We start from the raw sequence: 20,321 nt of genomic DNA on the forward strand, positions 1-20,321 counted from the left end.
TGTTGCAGTGGGCTGAGAGATTCAGGAGGCTCATACAATTGTAGAAAAAGAAGGGAAATAAGGAAAGGAAATTAGTATTTATTGAGTGAGTACCTTCAATTTATCAGACACTGGACTTCGCACATTTTTAACAATTAAATCAATATTTTCTTATTCAAAACACCATATGGGTAATAATTATTTCCATTTTATAGATAAAGGTTCGAGATTATTCATCTATTTGTGGAAGTTCTCACAGATCATAATCAAAAAAGCTAGGATTCAAAGCTAAATACTCTTAACTATGAAGCTCGTGCTTTATATATTCCACAGGGTCTCTCTTTTACTATCCATTCTACCTCACCCCAAGTCAACTTTAAAAATGTTTACATGAGTGCCCCCTTTACTGTTTCCAAATTTTTTCTGTGCTTTCTGTATCCACTTTAATAAACCAAGGGATGCAACACACATGATATGTGTTATTCAGGTCACATCCCTAGACAGAATGTCACGTATACCTAATGTATCTATAAAGTGCTCAAAATTAATTCAAACTTCTATGCTGAAGGGAGATAAAATGATTGTCAGCTACATTTAATACTTTCTTAGAAAAGGAGAAGTTGCATCGACTGACAACTCATTTTGTTTCCATATTCAATTTTAATATTTGCTTGTGCTTACCAAAAGGACAGTCATGTTTATTTGGCACCCACGAAATCCCAAGACCTATGTTTATGCTTGTAAACAGATTCTAAATCAGTAAATAGCATTATTTTTAATGGCACAAACAAGAAAGTGGTCCAAACAAGATTCGATAAATAAAAAACATTTCTCTGAGTAATTCTCTCTACTCCTCTTGATGTTCAATTGATTTCCTTATTTTCTATTTTTTCTTTTGAAGTAAAAGTTTCAGAAAGCAAATTCTCAATAAAAAGATTATTTGTCCTAAGGGATCTTTAAGGTAACTACAATAGCTTTAAGATAACTAAGCATGTACAATTTATCTCTTGGTTTCTCTCTTTCAAAAATTTTCAGAATTAGAGGGATGCCTGGGTGGTTTAGCAGGTTAAATGTCTGACTCTTGATTTCGGCTCAGGTCATGATCTCACAGTTTGTGGGTACGAGCCTGGGATTCTCTCTCTCTCCCCCCTGTCTCTGCCCCTCCCCAGCTTATGCTGTCTCTCAAAATAAATAAAGTACATAAACATTAAAATTATTTTTTCTGAATTAGAATGCTCTATCCAGATCAGATATGATTTAGCAAACTATGACACTCTTAATCAATTTATAACTTTGAATAGCATGTGGACAACCACACTTGTGAGTCTATGTTGTGTATCTAAATTATATTCCTGGTAGTCAGTAATCTCAGAACTCAATTGTCTCCCACAGTATACACTAAAGAACAGATACGGAGCAGTGCTATCTCTGAGTAGAGCAATACTTTTAGGATTTTCAGTATATGCAGAGGAAATTCTCAACTTCTGAAAGCACTCTTGTATTATGATTTAAAAGAGAAAAACAAACCAAAAAGATATGGAGACTATACAAAATAACAAGAATTTTATTAAAACTACTTAAGAAAAGAAAATCTAGTTTTCTGAACCCAACTCTACAATCATATGCAACTTGGAAAGTGGAAGTAGAGATCTGTTATCTATTTTTCTGAGCTTGCACATCATCCTTAATTACAGTTTAGACGACAAAATGAAACATAAATGGCTTTTTATCAACGGAACATTGCTAGAAGCATAAACAATAAATTATGAATTACTGAAGCAGAAGCCTTTTGGATCATGTATGCATAATGCTGTTCTGCATATTTGGGATCCCAGTTGGGCCTCCTGTTTCATGCAAATTGAGTACTACCTTTTACCATTCAACATTGACAAGAAGTACCATGCTTCATGTGGATCAGAACCGATACCTTATATGGAAAAGACCTCTGTCAATGTTTGGTGCTGTGTAAGTGCTGTGGAAAATTCCTCTCTGTGAGCAGCATAGACAGGGTCCCCATACTGCAAACATGCATATATAGGTATTCATTATCGCACTCATACAAGCACAGGGTTTTCACTTGTTGCTTAGGTATGGTTGCCTGGGAAACCTGTTAAGAATGGATCTGCAGTGGCTGAGGGACGGAGGCTTTCGTAAAGGCCACATGAGGAAAGATGTTATTTTGGAAAGTCCTATCTTAGCTTCAAAGCAGCCTGAGGTAATGGAAGAATTCCATGAGGGCCTGAGGTGGCCAGAAAAGGACACCTGTATTACAAAGGGGCCCTCTTTGCTCTGGATCTTCAGGAAGACCTTTCAAGTCCAGTTCTGCCTGGATGGGGGTACAAGTGGCTTGAGAAGAAAGAGGAGGGCCTCTGTTTGTCTCAACGCCTCCATTCTGAATACAGCAGAAGCATGTGTGAGGATTCAGCCTGAGTAAAGATGGAGGACAGAGGGCCAGCTCTGGCTGGCCTGGGATCAGGGAAATCCACTTACAGCTTTAGGCAGCAAATTTCAGTTTTGCGGTGAGAGGAACGTGAGATAAGTTGACATTCTTCAAAAAAGCAAAGGAATGTTGCCTTTAATCTTCCAGCCTGTGCAAAATGATTCCACAGGGTATTTTTGTTAGGAGGTTGTGGGTATTTAAAACAACTTGATATGCTAAAATGAAAAGTAATCCCATCAAGTTGGAAGATGGGGTCGGCTATTGTGTGGAGAAAGCTGAGTTTCATTTTGGCACAGGAGAAAGAAAGAAAAGCCTTTATATTCAAAAACAGGTCCAAGAACCCTGCAGCTATTTCCAAGGCTGGTAAATATTTTAATTATTTCCCTACCTTCTCCTCCTCCTCCTCCTCCTTTTTTTTTTTCTTTTATCTTTCTATTATATCACTTAGATTGCAATACATTACTAAGCAGATTTCTCGTAATGTGTTCTAGTAAGGATGAAGGTTTTCACAACTACCAATGAGGCCACTTTCGCAATTACTGTACAATATTCGAAAATTAACAGAGTTAAAGCTGCCAAGGGGCTGGTTGAGAATGATAAGCCAGAGGAGATGGGACATAGCATAGGAATTTAAGAATTAATAGATTAATCTTATAAGGATCTTGTCCCATTTACTGATGAAGGTTTTTTGTTTTTTGGTTTTTGGTTTTTTTTGTTTTATGCGCCAGACATTGTGCTAAGAGCTGTCTAAGACCTTGGTTACACATATCTATCACAGCACACCTGTGGGGTGAATAGGTATTGTTATCCTGGTATTACAGATGAGGAAAGTATGGTTTAAAATTATCAGCCTGTAGTCTGTATTCTTACAAGGGGTGCTTCTAGAGGATAAAAAGACATAAAACACATATTGCTTGAAACCAGCCAATCAATTGAGATGGAAACCCCACAAAACAAAGCATGAAATGCATTCTAAACAGGGAACCATGTTTTGGACATTGAGATTACCAGGTGCATTTATCCAAAGCTGCAGTCAGCATCAACATTATCCAAATTAATTATCACAATTATACCTGGGGAGTGAGGTGCTTATCAGTAGGATTTTGGTCACAAAGGAAATACCAAGAAGAGAAACAAATGTTAGTATCATCAGGTACTCTGGTTCCCCTGCTGTCTTTTCTGAAGCCTAACCAAAGTGTAATTAAGGCCAAGTTTATTGTCTGCTTCTTTCCTTTTTATACTGTCCTGTTTGTGGTTTTCCTCATTTCTGTATACACATGATTCAAATATTTCAGTACAAAACATGAAGACTCCCATTTTTCCAGACTGCTCTCTGGTAATTCCAATCAAATCTTTTAACTACAATGTGCAGGCTGGAGAAGACCATGATCCTGGCAGACCTGAAATTTTCTGCAACCAAGATATTTCTGTATCTGTGAAAGGTCCATTTATCTTCCATGTCTTGTTATATTGAATTGTTGAGTATCTTCCATTTTCATTGTTAGAATGGAGGCCAATACTGCAATGCGTCAGCAAAAAACTCAATTTGTTTCTAAATTCACCCAACTGGAAGATGGGGAAACCAATGTCTGGGCCATATTATTTAGACAATGTGAGGTGCTATGATCGGTGTATATATGTGATACATATATGGTGTGACTCATCATATTTTTGATGTTTGCTTTCACTTTTATGGGTATTTAAAGTTGTTTTCCTAATCTGGATGAAATATGAATCTCATATATTCAGAAAGAGAATTATTTGTGGAATCACCCAACTGTGTAGGAGATAGGATACAGCTAATTTTGATCTTTTTTTGTCTTTGATTATGAATTAGTCAGCTGAAAATTGCAGAAGGACCAATCTATACAAGGGAGGGGAAAGGTCACATTAACTTCAAGTTGAAAGACGTGGCTACAATTTCCTTAGAAAATGCGAAATACTAAAACCATCACCCATAAATATCTAATTAAATAAGGAAATCATCTGGCCATCAATTATAAATTTGGATATACTAGATCTCTCAAAATATTAACCTTCATCTGTTGGGCTGGGACTCATAAATCATGACACTCTCAGTGGAGAAACATCAGTTAATGACCATTTTAAAGTCCATTTTATGAAGAAAAAAAACAATCCTAAATATGATTATACCATTTGATTTTCTTCATCTTAAAACATGAAATATACCATAGTTTAAAAATAAATAATGTCTAGTATTTGGATTTTTCAATTGTGCTTGTATTGTCTTATCATTAACAGGGAATGGGTAATAGGCTAACAAAATACTGATTTACCTATTTACTTATTTATTTCCATAATTTTAAATCTGACAACTTTTTTTCCATTACTTTGATTGTTTCTACATATGAAGAAGGGACCATCTCCCCCAACCCTATTTTTATAGTAACTATCCAGATGCCAATAAGGTAGTGGTCTATGTAGCAAAACTTGTGAATTTCTGATCTAGGAAAAGGAAGATAGAGTATAAATTATACATATCTATTCGAAAAACTAGTGAGCTCATGATTTACTCTGCGGAGAAGTTGAATATTTGGATCCTAAATCCAAAATCACAGTGAACATATATCCTGATTTCCACAATACAATCCTGGTTTATGTTTGTTTTTTTTTTTTTCAGGAACAAGTATAAATAGCAACCCCTTTCACTTTAAAAAATGCCCCAATTGGAAAAATAAATTATATGGTCACTTTTGGCAAAATAAATGCACAATTTAAATGGAACAATTGTAGCACAGAGTGGTCCTTGCACAAAATATTCATAACACCTGGAATCTTTGTAAAAATTTTTTCAGTTATTTCACACTCACACAATTCTGTGACATAAATAAAAAGTGTAAACTCCATGTTCTAGTTTCAAAGTAAAACATATAATATACATGCTTTTAAAATATTCTGTTAAAGGGCTTATTGAAATGTGTGATAGGGTGAAAGAGGTTACTTAATAGTGCAAATTTGACTTCTTACTGCTTCCAAAATTCAGAGAAAACACATGAAATTCATTCACTGTCAGACCAAAATCCCCTCTTTAAAAGATTTAGGGTACAAACAAATACAGTACGAAACTGCACTTTCCTTGGCACCCCAAACAGCCTCTCATTCCTTTGCAATATGTTTATGTGGTGCCTTTGACGGGCTGTACTTATATGACAGGCACATCTTGAAATTGCATGCCCAGAATATGCCAAAAAGCTCAAAACCTTTGGGATGGGAAAATATTTCTTCACAGAGAATTTTTAAATGGAGGGCATTTCATATGCAAAAATAATGACTGATACCTATTAGCTCACAATCAAAGTGAGCATGGACCACACGTATACACAGACTTTTAGCTCAGCTTGGGATTTCTGTTTGGCTTTCATCTTAGCCATATTCATGTGACTTTCATAAAAACGAAATCTTGATAACTGAAAAACAAAGACAATGTACATGGATTACAGTTCCTAATTAGGGAAGGTTAACAAAGGAGTACTCCATTACTAAGGAGAAAGAACAGGATTTCGTCTCCTTCGTGTTTATAATAGTGAAGGCCAGCTAAACGAGGAATATCTGTATAAGGACTTCTCCATTTCATTTTTGGTGTTGCACTTACATTTATCAAAGCATCCCCAAAGAACTAAGTAAGGAGCATCATGTTAAAAGGTAGGGCCATAAAATGTTTTATTTCATGAAGGAAATGTCGTCAAAATTCACTCCCTCCTTGAAACACAACATAGCAAATTACCCAAATGTCATGAACTAAGTTTGACTCTTCTGAGTATAGTTTTTATAGAGACCATTCAGAAATCCAAACAAATGCCTACAGTAAAGCCAGAAAACAGCTTAAAACAATACATTTATTTTGCTAATCATTCCAAAACAGCCAAAACTAAGTTTTAAATATACCTGAGCCAAAATCAACAGAAAAAAATGCTTGTTACATATACAGCAGATTTGGAAACAAAAATGTACAGATGAGATGGACTTAAAAAAATAGATCTATAACCTTCGTATGTAATAGATAATAGTTAGGGAAAACAGTAATCCAAACTTAGTTCTCAAGAAATAATGAAATGGATTAAATGTTCTCCATGAGTGAAAGACTTAACAATAAAATCAGTTTATATTACCTCCACAATAATACTGATAAGGAGTGTCCTTCAAGAAGGATTTCCTGATCCAATTGCTATTATCAAAGTTGGTACAGGCTTAAACAAATACCTCTAACGTGTACCCACAAATCAGGCAAAATTAGGATAGGCTTTCCCTAAAGACTTGGTAAACATTCAATTAAAACTTAGCAACTGTGAAGTATAAGCCAGTTCCTTCTCTAACAGATATCTCAGTATCTCAAAATTCCTGGAACTTTCCCAGGGGTTAAATCTTACTGTTCATTCTTCAAAGTAAGATGATTGAGGTATTCCCTGGGATAAAATTAACTTTCACATTAACAGCTTTCTTATCTATTGTTTCAATATTGGAAGGAAGAAGTGATGTAATTACCAAGCCATTAGGCTGATAAGCTAAGTTTCAATTGTTCATGGGTGAGCAAAAATTATTTTATTGATATTTTCAGTCAAATTATGAAATCACATCCTATTTTCCAATTTATGTTCCACCCTGTTTCATAAGGCTAATAGATTTACCTTCATTTTTCTTGATGGTAAAATTCGGATTGTTGACCATTTCTGGAAGAAGACTGTATAAGAAATAATGTCCATTTTTGGGATCATCTTTGTCCATGGCACTCACTGTTTGAATGACCTGTAACATAAAACTCGACGTCAGCATCACTGATGACATCAGAGGGCTTATACTGCCTTTAAAAGCTGAGTGACATCTCTTAGTTGACTGATATTTGGTCCAACGATTTTTTTTTCACTTTTCTGAGTTGCTGTGGATGGTTTGTGCCAAGAACAAGGAGAAACATTTATCACTTTAAAACTTCAGCTTTGATAAATTGATGAACATTAATGTTCATTTGTGTCCATTTGGTGTCTGTGGCTCAAAGTAGCAAATTTAAGGGTATTTGAAAATTCCACTGGGTAATTACAGGTTTCTTTCCAATTTGAATATACACGGGCATCTAGAATGAGATTTGGAATTGTTACAGTGATTGTAGTGTGGCTCTTGGGAGGATCGTGGAAGTAAAGAACTTAAATCTTGAATCCTCAAAACTCCTCTTTTATTTTGCTTATCAGGTTACATATGTTTGCCAAATAGAATGTTCCTCGGCACAAACATCACTGCAACAAACCTTTCTGAAGAGTTGCATCTGTTCCCTCCCAATAATGAATACTGTTTTTAAAGCTAGTGGATAACACATGCAAACAATGCTTTGGAGTGTATCTGAGATGAATAAATTATAGGGATTAGGAGAATTACCACTGTGCAGAGCTGTTTGGATAGATACACACACTTGGAATTGGTGCCGGTTGAATGTGCTTATTTCATTTGCAAAGCTGCATTAACTTAGTGCTAAGTTGTTTCTTAGGATGTCAGAGAATCAGCTTAATAATTCATATTAATGATTCTGTGATATTAATCACTTCAATATGAAACACCGGGCAGTAGTTAATGTAGTAAAAATGATAGCTTACACTACCATTGTAAATAACTACGACATAATTTCTACAAAAAAAAAATGCCTGTAAAGCATGACAGTCAAGGCGACATCAGATTTACCATAAGAAGAATTAACAGGGAAATACTGTAAGGTTTGTGAAATTTAGAGAATATAATGATGATGCCTAATATATTAGGTCTGTTTGAATTTAGGTCCCATTCAACTTTACCAATTTAGTTATAGATGAAAAAATGGATCATTTCTTTCTGAGAAAAGGATATCCTTGCCTAGTGACTTATCGCCTAAATGAGTGTGAGAACCACAACTGTGAGCATCTATGACTTTTGTGCATACTATATGATGAACAGTACGTTAAGGTTAAGACATAAAGGAAATAACCCCTCTCAGCTTTCATTTCTCCATTTTAAAAATGGGACATATTCTTACCTGGTAGGGGTTTTACTTTTGTTAAGGATCTTGTAAAATGTCTTATCAGTGTACTTAGTTTGAGTAATAAGATAACAAAAAAATAGCACAAAATATAACTCAGGATTAAGACAGTGAGGTAGTCATCAAAGTGATGGACTCTGAAATTGAGCAGCCTTGATAGAAGCATAGTTTTACCTTCTCGTCATTGTGACACTGAGGGAGTTACTTTAGTCTTTCTGAAACTCAGTTTCCATGTATTCTAAAATGACAAATAAAAAGTGCCTTTCTCATAGGGCTGTTTTGGCAATTGATATAAATTCATGTGAATCTCTTAATATAGTATCTGGTTCCTAGTAAATGTTCAATGAATGTCAGTCATCATCCTTATTGTCATTATCATTTTTTTTATTAGGGTCAGTACCATTTATTCATGACATAGCCCCATGATAAATGTAATGGCTTTGATGTTACCACAACAGTTCCCTAACCTTATCAGATTAGATGGGAATATAATTATATTCACTCTATTTGAACACCTAGTATGTTTTCCCTGACATTTAAGTGCAGAGAGATGCCCTGGGCCTCCAGTTTTATAAAAATTGAAAGAATGGAAATCCAAGGGGAAAATCTGGGGAACACAAGTAAGTCTTTTATGACTAGCCTACATGTACGCATATTTAAGGGAAGAATTTGACAAGAACCTTCTTCTAAGCAGTTATAAAGAATAGTGAGGGGGAAAGTTATCCATGAGCATAGGTAGTATTCCCTTCTCCATTTACCCAATTTTGTTTCAAAAGTATTCCTATGTCCAGGTGCACCAGTTGAAAATCTAACTTTTAAAGTGTGTGAGCATAAGTGAAGAAGAGCAAACGAAAAGACTTTTTGATATCCTGTGGTGAAAATCATTCACGACTAAATGCATTCTGTAGTGTAGTTAGTGGATAGAGCTCCTGTAATAATACCCTTCCTAATATTTCTAAGTAATCTGCATGAAAAATACTCATACATGCTGGCAGGTAGATCTACATGAGTTATTTCATTAGTTAAGCCGCCACGACCAAAATAAAAGATGCAATAATTTAGCTTACCTGAAGTAAAGGAATATAATTACCTGTCATGCCATATCTCAGAAGTTTGGTCTAAACATTATACCTGCAATGAATATGTTTTTTTTCCACAATGTATTTAAGCCAGAAACTAGACATACAATTTCTTGAGCCTACTGAACTAGAAAGGCTTGGGGTGAGGCATTTTAAACAGTCTTCCAGGTGATTCTGATGCATGCTTAAGTCTGAGATGGACTGTTTTCAGCCAAGGGAGAAGATTGGTGTTTACAATTCTCTTATTATTACTCATTAGGGGAGTTTGTATTATTTTTTTAAATTTTTTTTAACTTTTATTTATTTTTGAGACAGAGACAGAGCATGAACAGGGGAGGGGCAGACAGAGAGGGAGACACAGAATCCGAAACAGGCTCCAGGCTCTGAGCTGTCAGCACAGAGCCCGACGTGGGGCTCGAACTCACGGACCATAAGATCATGACCTGAGCCGAAGTTGGATGCTTAACCGACCAAGCCACCCAGGCGCCCCTAGAGGAGTTTGTATTATTAAGCTAACATCAAGCTCAGTGCTTGATATGTTGGGGAAATAGTGATGAAATGGTGAATCTTTATATTTTTTATTTTTAAATTTCATTTGAGAGCGAGAGAGAAAGCACAAAGCAGGGAAGAGGGGCAGAGAGAGAGAGAGAGAGAGAGCATCTTAAGCAGGCCCCATGCTCAGGCAGAGCCAGACAGGGTCTCAATCCTATGACCTGGAATCATGACCTTAGCTGAAACCAAAAGTCAGATGCTCAATGGACTGAGCCACCCAGGTGCCCCAGAAATGGTGAATCTTTAAATCAACTTCCAAATATCCCATGAACTGACTACACTTAAGAATTTGGTTTAAACCATTTTTGACACTTCATTTTATCTTAATGTAGATAGCTACTGTCTAGACATTTTCTCTAAAAGTAGACACCCGGTAAATCACGTGAAGGACTTTATACTATTGAAATGCGTTAAGATACCCGTATCTAAAAGGCTGAAATTTTCACTGATGTAATAACATCTGAATACACTCAGCTTTAAACAATAGAAAGAAAATAATAGATTTATTCAAGGCAGTGCAACTCCACATAAGCAGATTTTATAGGCACACTGACTAGCTGGAAAATGAAAACTACACACATTCCCCCAGTGTGCTACTATGACGTCAATTACCTTTTAGATAATTGAAAATTTCTGGAGAGGTCACAGATTTTTAGGAGTACATATATAACATTCGGTTTAAATATTTTTCCTTTCTACCAGTAAAGATGCAATTGAAAAAAAATCTAATGTCTGATGATTTATTGTGGATTAATTTTAAAGGAAGCTGAAATTTTATATATCTATATAGATATAGGTAGGTAGATAGGTAATATCTATATATAGGAGATGGATAGATAGATAAATAGATAGATTTATTATAAAAACAAAGTATATCTGGAATGTTGGGATAAGGAGATGAATTTCAAGGCCATACTTGGAATTCTATGGGAGCAGACTTTGTTCTATTTCTTGAGATTACTAATTTGAAATGAAATAACCTTTATAAGAAATGAAACTAAAAAAAGAAAAATTTTGAGAATTATGGGGCCATATCATATTTCTGTTTTATTAAAAAACAATTTGTTGTTTATCAACACTTAACCCAACTTATATTGTTTTTATTAGCGGAGTTGATTAAACTTTACGTAAGACTATTTTACCTTATTTCAAAAATATTTAATGACTGAGGTATCACTGTCATTATTAATTTTTGAAAAGCAAGCATCCAACAGATACATTTTGGATGATCTGATCTGTTTGCAACCATAAAACTGTCATGAGATCCATTAGAAATGCAATATAAGCTTCTATAGATATTATTCATTGATTTGTTCTTAGGTACCAAGCATGATTATATACAATGAGTTGGATTTTTACCCCCTTCACTGTTGTAAGAACACCACATGATAACTATTTAATGCATATTGCCTAAATGAAAAAATGAATGAATGAACGGATGATGTCAGCATATTTTAGCCTCATCACTAATTCTCACATAACCTTGAGAAGTATGTATGAAGAAATGTATTGGAACCCTAGTACATCAAAGATGTGATATATAATATTTGATCCCAGATATATCTGATAACAAACCACTTGTGTCTTCCTGCCCCAATACATCAGGCTGCCTCAAAATCTTGTTGACATTCATACATTCTGCACATGTATTTCAGTTAAGTTGGGGCTTACGTCTTCAATATTTTGGAGCGTGCATAGGATGCACTCATCCATTCTTGTTCTCATTGCTCAGGTACTTTGCTTTACGGAGATAAAGGTCCCCTTTTATTCTGACACATCACACAACAAAATGAAGACTTAGAAATCATAGTTCCTTGTAAGTGTGGACAAGGTGAGAGAGGATTGCATTCTCTTGCATCTTTTGGAATGCTTTCAAAAGCTTCTGGAATATGCATTTATGTTCCAGGAACACTCAACGTTGATAGCCAAGATACTATCTACCATCACAGAACACTGTCACTTTGTCAGGCAAAACTTAATTTTCTTTTTTCTTGGCAAGTCTTTCTGTGGTGGTGTGAATTGGAAGGTGATGGAAGTGAGTTGAATGGGACAAAATCAAAGGTGCTGCGGAAAGCACAGCATCATTTTTGGTTTTCTATTCATTCCTCTGCCTATTAGCTTTCCTGAAATACTAACTTCTGTTTATTAGAGCATGAGTTTTAAACTTGGGAAAGGAAAGGATGAACCATGAATAAGCATCACATGCTTCAATCTTTTCAACTTGAAAGTAAAGTTGAATGAAATTACTTATATATGCACATAAAGGAGGGGAAAGTCCATAGATTTTATCAGAGTATCGATGTTTTTTATAACTGAAAGAAAACAAAATAGCTTAAAAACCAGCCCCTAAAAGACGGGTCCTTGGAAATAAAAATTATGCACGCAAGAGAAATCAAGTTATAACAATGATGATAAATTGAAAAAAGAGGAAATATTGGAATTTGGGAAATTATATTAAAATCCGCACAATGACCCAATTATCCTCCATAATTTCAAAACTGTATATAATAAGGTTCAAATATAAGCACTGTTAATAGATATTTAATGGATAGTTACTGGATATTTGTTTTATAATTTGCATGGTAATCCAATCTCTACCAAGACTTCTCCTATCTAGAGTGTTTTGCCATGCCAGTGTGTGTGTGTGTGTGTGTGTGTGTGTGTGTGTGTATCTTTGTCTTTAAAAACCATTAGGTTACTGTTCAGAACATATACCTTGGAAGTCTGACCTATGGAAAATACAACAGGAGGATATAGATTTGATTTTCTATGTCTCTTTTAAACACTAAGTGAAGTCGTCAGTCCTCTGGGTCAACATTTGGGGACTGTACCTTTATAAACCCATTTGTGAAACTTTCAATATTTTCCTCCATTTCTGTTTCCTTCACTCCCTTTCCCTTCCTGAAACCAAGTTGAGATAAAATGATACAAAGCAAGGACTTCTGAATAGTATGTTTATACAAAGTTTGGAGTTTCCAGTGTCTCATACCTTTTTTCCTAGACTCTGCATATTTCACGTGTATTTTGTGCACTTCTGAATTAATACTAACAAAATATTCCATCACTTGCTCTGCTTTGAAAACCTCATTAGCAGGGTAAACCCCAAAGTTTCTAACATAGCTGAGAAGTCTCAGGTCCCTTTTCAATCTCTTCTCTCCATCTTCCATGATACTACTCCACAGGAATACTTCCTGATGCCTCCTTGACATTGCAAGCATCACTTCCTAGGCTGAACCTGTGTGGCATTATTTATCCTCCTGGAGCAGATTTGTTTCCTGACTGGGTTCCCTTTACCACTAGTTGCATAGTTTTCTCTGAAGGAAATTTGAAAGATTTTATAATCAGCTATGTTTGCTAAATGGCAAAGACCATATAGCCTTCTCATGATTCATATGTATTTATAAATGTAAGGGAATCTTTGAGTTAAACAAAAGAAGAAAGGAATGTTGTTGAACTTGGTTTAATTCGGTGTCAGTGCTCCACGACCTTATTAAGTAAACCACACACACACACGCGCACACACACACACACCACAAACGCCACACCATATATTGATGTGCTATGCCCTACAAGTTTTTCTCAGGCACTCTTTGAGAAATGCTGTCCTCCAAAATTCCTACTGAATCTTAAAGGCCTGGAAGACTTCCACCTCTGTGTGGAGGCATTGTGTCTATCTAGCTTGGTGGTTACCATGTCTCTGCCCTTCCAACAAAATGTCAGCTCCTCGTGGTACCACGTATTACCCACTGGCACAAAGCCTAGGCCTAAGGCCTTTTACTATCCAGTGTCAATTTTACTTTCTTCAAAAGGGTATCAACTTGGCTTCTAAGAACAAATGGAAAGAAGCATACACATGTGCCCACCTTGCTTCAGTCCTAAATTCTTACTCAGTAACTTATAGGATGAAAACAAAACAAAGAAAATATATTTGTATGAAATAGGCCAAGATTCTCAAACAATCCCTGACAGCATGTTCTCTGTGGATCATCAATCTCATTTAGGTGAGGTGCTAGAATATGGAATTGGGGATCGCACAAGAGGTTCAGCCAATGTGTATGTTGGCTGAAAACATGACTCCAAAAAAGATGGAGATTGTATGTGTCCTGCAGGTTGATCCCAGTATATTTCAAAAATAATGATATTGGCCCACACATTTAAATAAGGAGGAATAAAGTGCAAGCCTTTCCTTTACCCTGAATAAATAAAATACTTGGAAATTACCAGAGGAGGAGTTATTCCAATACAGGGAACTAGATTGTCTTCTGTTATAGGGACCCATTAAGGGACTATTTATAATGTTTTGCTCCAAATCAAAGTCATGTAGCTATAACAACAAAATAAAGCAATCCTAATGATTTAATCCTATATTTTGCTTTTTAGACTATGACATTAGTTAAAATATATACTAATAATAATTATAATTACTTATTAAGCACGTGATATTGCACTAGGTATTTCTGAAATATCGGAGTTTAGTAGAGGTTAAGACTGAAGGTCACAAAATTAGTAAATGGCAGAGCTGTGATTCACACTAAGATTATTCTGGTTTCAAATCCTTCCACTGTATTTTTTACTTTTGTGCTCCCCTCTGTCAAAAGTGAGCTCTAAAAGTCATACTTCTGTTAATGATGGTTTTGAAATATATTTTGTTAAGTATGATTTCTTCAAGTATTGTTTTACGGATTCTATTAATTTACCATCTCCTAGCTACACCCCCCAAAATGAGAATAGTACTGTATGCATTTTGTTGAGGCTATCAATTTCATCTGTTTTAAAATCAATCCTGTCTCCCTCTTGTGCATGCAGATAGATCCTGAAAAATGCCTGCTGGCAGGGAAGTTAAAATTAAATCTCCTAAATTTATTGTTTCATGAGTGTTATAAAATGCCATATTTTTGACTCACTGTTTTATATTTATTACAAAAAAGCCAACAGAAATTTTTAAAAGAAATAAATAAAGTAGCAAACCCTGGTGCTGGTGTTTATCAACAGATAATTATTTTTACTTTTCTCCCTAAGCTTTCTTTCTTTTCACTTAAGATTTTGTGGAATGCTTTTTGGATAATGTATCTTATGGGTCACAGGAGTTGACATTCTTCGCTTTTGAAAAATGCTCACTCTTGATCACAGTCTTATTTCTAAGAAGTTTGTTGCACAGGCAATGGAATCTCAAAGTCCGCTTCCTTGGGAAGCACTGCAAGATCATAGAAAGTGCAAGGACTTTGGACGCTTCAAGAACAGACCTTGAAACCCATGTATGCCACTTTTCATGGCCTTGGGGAAGCCCCTCACCCTTTTTCAGCCTCAGCCTCCTTATCGGTAAAATGTGGCTGCCAACACCAATCTCCGAAGTGGTGATGTTGATTGTATGTTGGATGTCTGTCTATATTACGGTATTCATGAAAGCATGTGGCTTTCACAATTCCTTGTCCGCATCTCTACTGCTACCACCTTAGATCACCAAGTACCTCATCAAGTCCTGGTACATAGTTTATGTTTAATAAATATCTCTTACCAACATCTTTTGCAATTACAGCCTATTAAATGTTCTTCCTGCTTAATTGCAGGTATGCATGTGTGTGTGTTGTGCATGTGTGTGTACATTTTATTCAAAATGCGTTTTGTCCAGTTTCAGTGTTGCTTATTACATTCTTCTTATTCTTACACTTAGCCACAGAGGTCTTCAATTCTTCAAACAAACCAAGGTCTTTCTCCCTTGAGGGTCTTTGCCCAAGCTTATCGTGCTGGCTAGAAGTCTCTTGCTTCCACTGCTTGAATGTCTAGCCCTTTCTAATTTTTTTTTTCAGATTCAGCTTAAAGGATACTCACTTAAAAAGTAACTTTCTCTGACAGCACCATATAAAGTAGGGTCTGCTTTGTCTTTTTTCCCCTCTGCCTAGTTGTGCCAATGTTTCCTTCAATCCAGTTTTCAAAATTGAAATTATATTATGTATTCATTCCACTTTTTTTTTAATAAGTCCTCTTCCTCATTAAGTTCCATTAGACAGGACATTCTTTTTTTGCCCTTTTTACATTGTTTCCCTGGGTCATGTTACAATAGTTAGTATCTTGTAGATGCAATACAAAATGTTGTTCAGTAAATAAATAAATAAGTGATTTTTCATTTGAAGAGGTTAGTTTGTGCACTGTGTCTGTGAGTAAAACAAGTGTTTCCATGGTAATATCTGAGAAGCTAGTTATTGAAATATTTGTCACTGCTGAATGAAATGAATTAGAACTATGATTCTAAAATTTCGTGAATATTCATTACATGCAAAGCATTAGCTAGATACATATCTAGAAATATAGGATATTATTTTCTTCCTTTCTTTGTGGTTTTTATTTATTTATTTTTTGACCTATGACATTCCTAGGAAAGCCAACTTCATATTGCTACAGTATTGGTCAGAGACAAAGGGGATTAGAAGAAGTAAACCAAAGCATTTTTTTTCATTCCAGACATAATTGATGCCAAGTAGCTTGCCTCAGCTTCTATAGAGGGTGATGAAGCTGTAATTATATGCCACTAGATTTATTTACAGTAAAAAGGGAAGCTCCTCCCTGAAGGAAAAAAGAACTGAAGCAGTCTGTCATCTAGTCCTCAAACAGTAAAATATTCTCTGGGACTAAATGAGAGACCTTGACTCATACCTGGAAATACAACATTTTCAATGTAGTCCTTGCATCAATGAACCATCTGAAGCAAATTATCCTAATTATGTATGATAAGCAAGAGGTTAGCATCTGAAATAAAATCCTAGAAAGACCCTATCAAGGGGATAGGATGTAGAAGAGAGTTATGGAAGGCCCTCTAGCCAACACTGGTCACTAAAGCTCTCTATTTCTCTTTTCATGTTTGGTTCTGAGTGTGCTGTTGTCAAGCATAATGAAGGAAGATACTGGTTTCTCCACAGCTGTTACCTGTTCCTCCACCCGTCCAGCCAGATTACCATTCTCTTCAGAGAGAACCTGGTTTATCCCCAGCTGACTCCTTTTCAGCTCTTGATAGATGTTTCCTGTCTCTGGTGGAACAGGTCCTATATTAAGAGGTCTTTTCAGTAAGATAGCTTCATTTCCCTTCAGCTCTTCAGCCTCCTTTCTGCCCAGAGGATTTGAGGTATGTTCTTGCAATTCTATCATTTCTAATTTTATTACGTGTTTGCCAGAGAGAAAACTCTAGAAGGGAAAAAGACTGTTGTTTAGGGCATTGTTTGCCACTAAATCCCCAGTACCTCACCAAGTCCTGGTACATAGTTTCTGTTTAGTAAGTATTTACTGACTGACCCAAACCTACCATCCTATTATACACATGAACTATCAGTTATATATTTTCTGATTTTGAAATCTTTAAACCATACCATCATTTCTGTTTTGGCCATTGGAGAGGAGTCGGTGGAAGGAATCTTTTTTATTCTTACTGTTAAACTGAGAGCCAAGTAATTTGTAAATGATTGTATCGTGATATGATTGAGTTGGAGACTAAAGATATATATTTGTCATCTTAAAACTTGTGACTTGAGATAAATTTCCTAGAACTATTGGGGAAATTTTTCTAAAATAGAAGTAATTAGCAACAGAAAATACTATATTAATTATCTAATGGAGCAATTATTTCAGATGATTCTAATGAAAAGGGATGCACAATGATGTTGTAAAATATGGACTATGGACTTTTTCTGTTATGGGTGGTGGTTCCTCTCTTTAGGAAATAAATTGAAGAAAATGTCATCTTTCACTTCATAATAATGAAAAGGTGCTAGAAGCAGACATGATTTCCAATTCTACTTTTAAAGAACCTATAACAGTTTCAGCATAGATGTATCACGTATTGGAGATGTACTTCCAGAGAGGAGGAAAGTGTTGTCCCTCCTTCCTTGGTGAAAGTTTTTATTTAGTCTTTTTTTTTATTCTTTGTTTAATGAGTCCAATTAGTGGAAAAGAGTGGTCAAGCACAGTAGAGTTGTCTGTGTTTTGTTGATACTGGTTCTCATTTTTGAGATGTTTTAAAAACCTCTTTGTAGAGGCTCTCTCAGTCCAGGAGGTTTTTACAGACTGAGTGTTGCAGTGGCTTGCTCTTAATTATTCCCAATGATCCCCAGCTGCCTCATTTCCCAGGAAGTAGATCCTCTTTGATTTTAGCCTTAAGTCCATACCTTCCGGACAAACCAGACATTTCAGAGTCCTCCACATTCCTTTTTCTGAGGCTGTTGTAAAGCAGACTTTAATGGTTGAAAATATTGATAGAACTATGAATTTAGTGCTCATTCAGCTATTGGCATTTGTTTTTCATGGGTGTGTTATCACCTCATAAGGAATATTCTGATTTCAAAGTCAGAGGTTGTGTGGCATTATGAGAAATAACTGAAAATGTGTATGTTGAAGTTACATAAACACACTAGTGTTTATGTTGATAACAAATTTATGTTGATAACAATTTTGGAAAATGTTAAGTATAAAAATAATATACTTGAGCTATTAAAAGTGGCCTACTAATGATATAATGAATTACATGAGTTGTGACTAGCACAGAGGATTCAAGGAATTCAGGAGTTGTTTGAACAACTTCATGTGTATCAACCAGTCCTATGTCCAAAACATAGGTGAACAGTCAAAAATCTGATTTCTTCATGTTAATATGAACTCTAATAAACGTACCTAAACACATTCACTTGAGGATAATTTAGTGGCAGTGGACAGATACACAACATAAGCATTTCTTCACAGAATGAGTCATTCAATTTGATAGGCAAAAATCATAAAACAAAGAATCAACTTTTTTTTATTTTGATCTTGCATAGGAAAGATGATGAAACAATGCATTTGTTTTTCCTGAGGATAAAAACTACTGAGGAATCATTAAAACCTTAGAAATAGTCAAAATCCATAGGATAAATCTCCAGATTCCTAGAGGTCCAAAGGTCAGTATCACAAGTGAAGCCAATGTGGAATTTTTGAAATCTCAATGCCATTGACTCTCTGAACTTGTGTGGTGAGTTTTGCATGAAAATGGGGTTTTATTTAAATTCTAAAGCATTAGATACATTCTGTGTGATCAACAATGTCTGGTGTAGAAGTCTGTAATTGGCTATATTACCCCAGCAAGGATCTGGCCCACACAACCATATCCTTGAAACTAACCTGCATAAATTTTGATCAAACTTTCTTTGCCAACTCAATCCTAACTTAGCTAAATGATATTTACTACTATATATATGTGTGTATATATATGTGTGTGTGTGTGTGTGTGTGTCTGTGTATACACACACACACACACACACACACACACTCCACCCTCAAATGATAACAGATGAAAATGTTCAAAAGATAGGCTAAAGGGCAATTCCACATGATGAAATTAGGAAACATTTAAGTTAATGTTAGAATATTTTTTAAAAAGTGTATTGCTGCTAAAAATGAATATTTTGATAACCATATTTATGACACGTAGATGTTTGAAATTAATCAGTTTTATTGCTAGAATTTTAGCTGTACTTGGTGTGTGTGTGCACGTATGTATTTGTGTCTCTTTTTGGGAAATGGAAATGAGGCTAATCCTTCAGATACATGAGAGTAGTCGAGGGGAAAATGTCCCCTGTTGTATAGGAGTATTGTGAAATAATGAAATAAAAGTATAGGGCTACAGTGTTAGTCCTTTCTTTAGGTGGAAAAAAAAATATCTAACTCTTGTCAGGTAAGCTACTCGGCAAATAGTAAGTTTAATTCCTAACACCCACATGAGGCACAAGAATAGTTGGATTAACAACTCCAGTGTCATGCTGTCAGCTGCTGTTTATTTAAATTAAAATGTCACCATCCAGAAATAAATTAGGAAGTTGAAAAACGATAAATTTCTTAAACATACAGTACTTTGGCACCTTGTTAAAATAAATCTATTACATTTGTGTTTTTTAGAACTTTACATAGACTATTTCCATTTTGACATTCAGAGCAGAGCAGGTTTTGTTTCTCTTTGTGTTGTTCGCTCTTCCTCCCTCCCTCCCTCCCTCCTTCCCTTTTTTTTTTTTCCTTCTTCTCTGTGTTTTTGTCTGTCTCCATTGTCCCTATCTCTGCTACAGAAGACAGGTTTAAAAAAAAGTTTTGATTAATACACAAAATACTCAGTTGCTTTCCTTGCATGTCTAAAACATATTGTTCATCCTATGTTGATCTAAATAAATCTACACTATTTATAGATTTCAAAATTAGCTTTCTACAACTGGTCTTGCTGGGTTTCACCCTTAAGTGGTATTCCTAT

General features: G+C 35.4%; 1 protein-coding gene across 3 annotated transcripts in view; it reads right to left on the reverse strand.

The window, feature by feature from the left end:
- The window catches only part of LOC122494308 (cadherin-8), a 364,626-nt gene that overhangs the window by 47,019 nt on the left and 297,286 nt on the right, over nt 1-20,321 (reverse strand). For 2 of the 3 annotated variants that reach the window (XM_043599373.1, XM_043599372.1), the window contains one exon: nt 7,066-7,183. In XM_043599373.1, the coding sequence (XP_043455308.1) occupies nt 7,066-7,183 (118 nt within the window). Of the gene's footprint in view, nt 1-7,065; nt 7,184-16,987; nt 17,243-20,321 lie in introns of all 3 variants that reach the window. The other variant, XM_043599374.1, reaches the window with a different exon arrangement.

Source organism: Prionailurus bengalensis, chromosome E2 (assembly GCF_016509475.1).
Source record: "Prionailurus bengalensis isolate Pbe53 chromosome E2, Fcat_Pben_1.1_paternal_pri, whole genome shotgun sequence".
In the NCBI taxonomy this organism is placed as follows: Eukaryota; Metazoa; Chordata; class Mammalia; order Carnivora; family Felidae; genus Prionailurus; species Prionailurus bengalensis.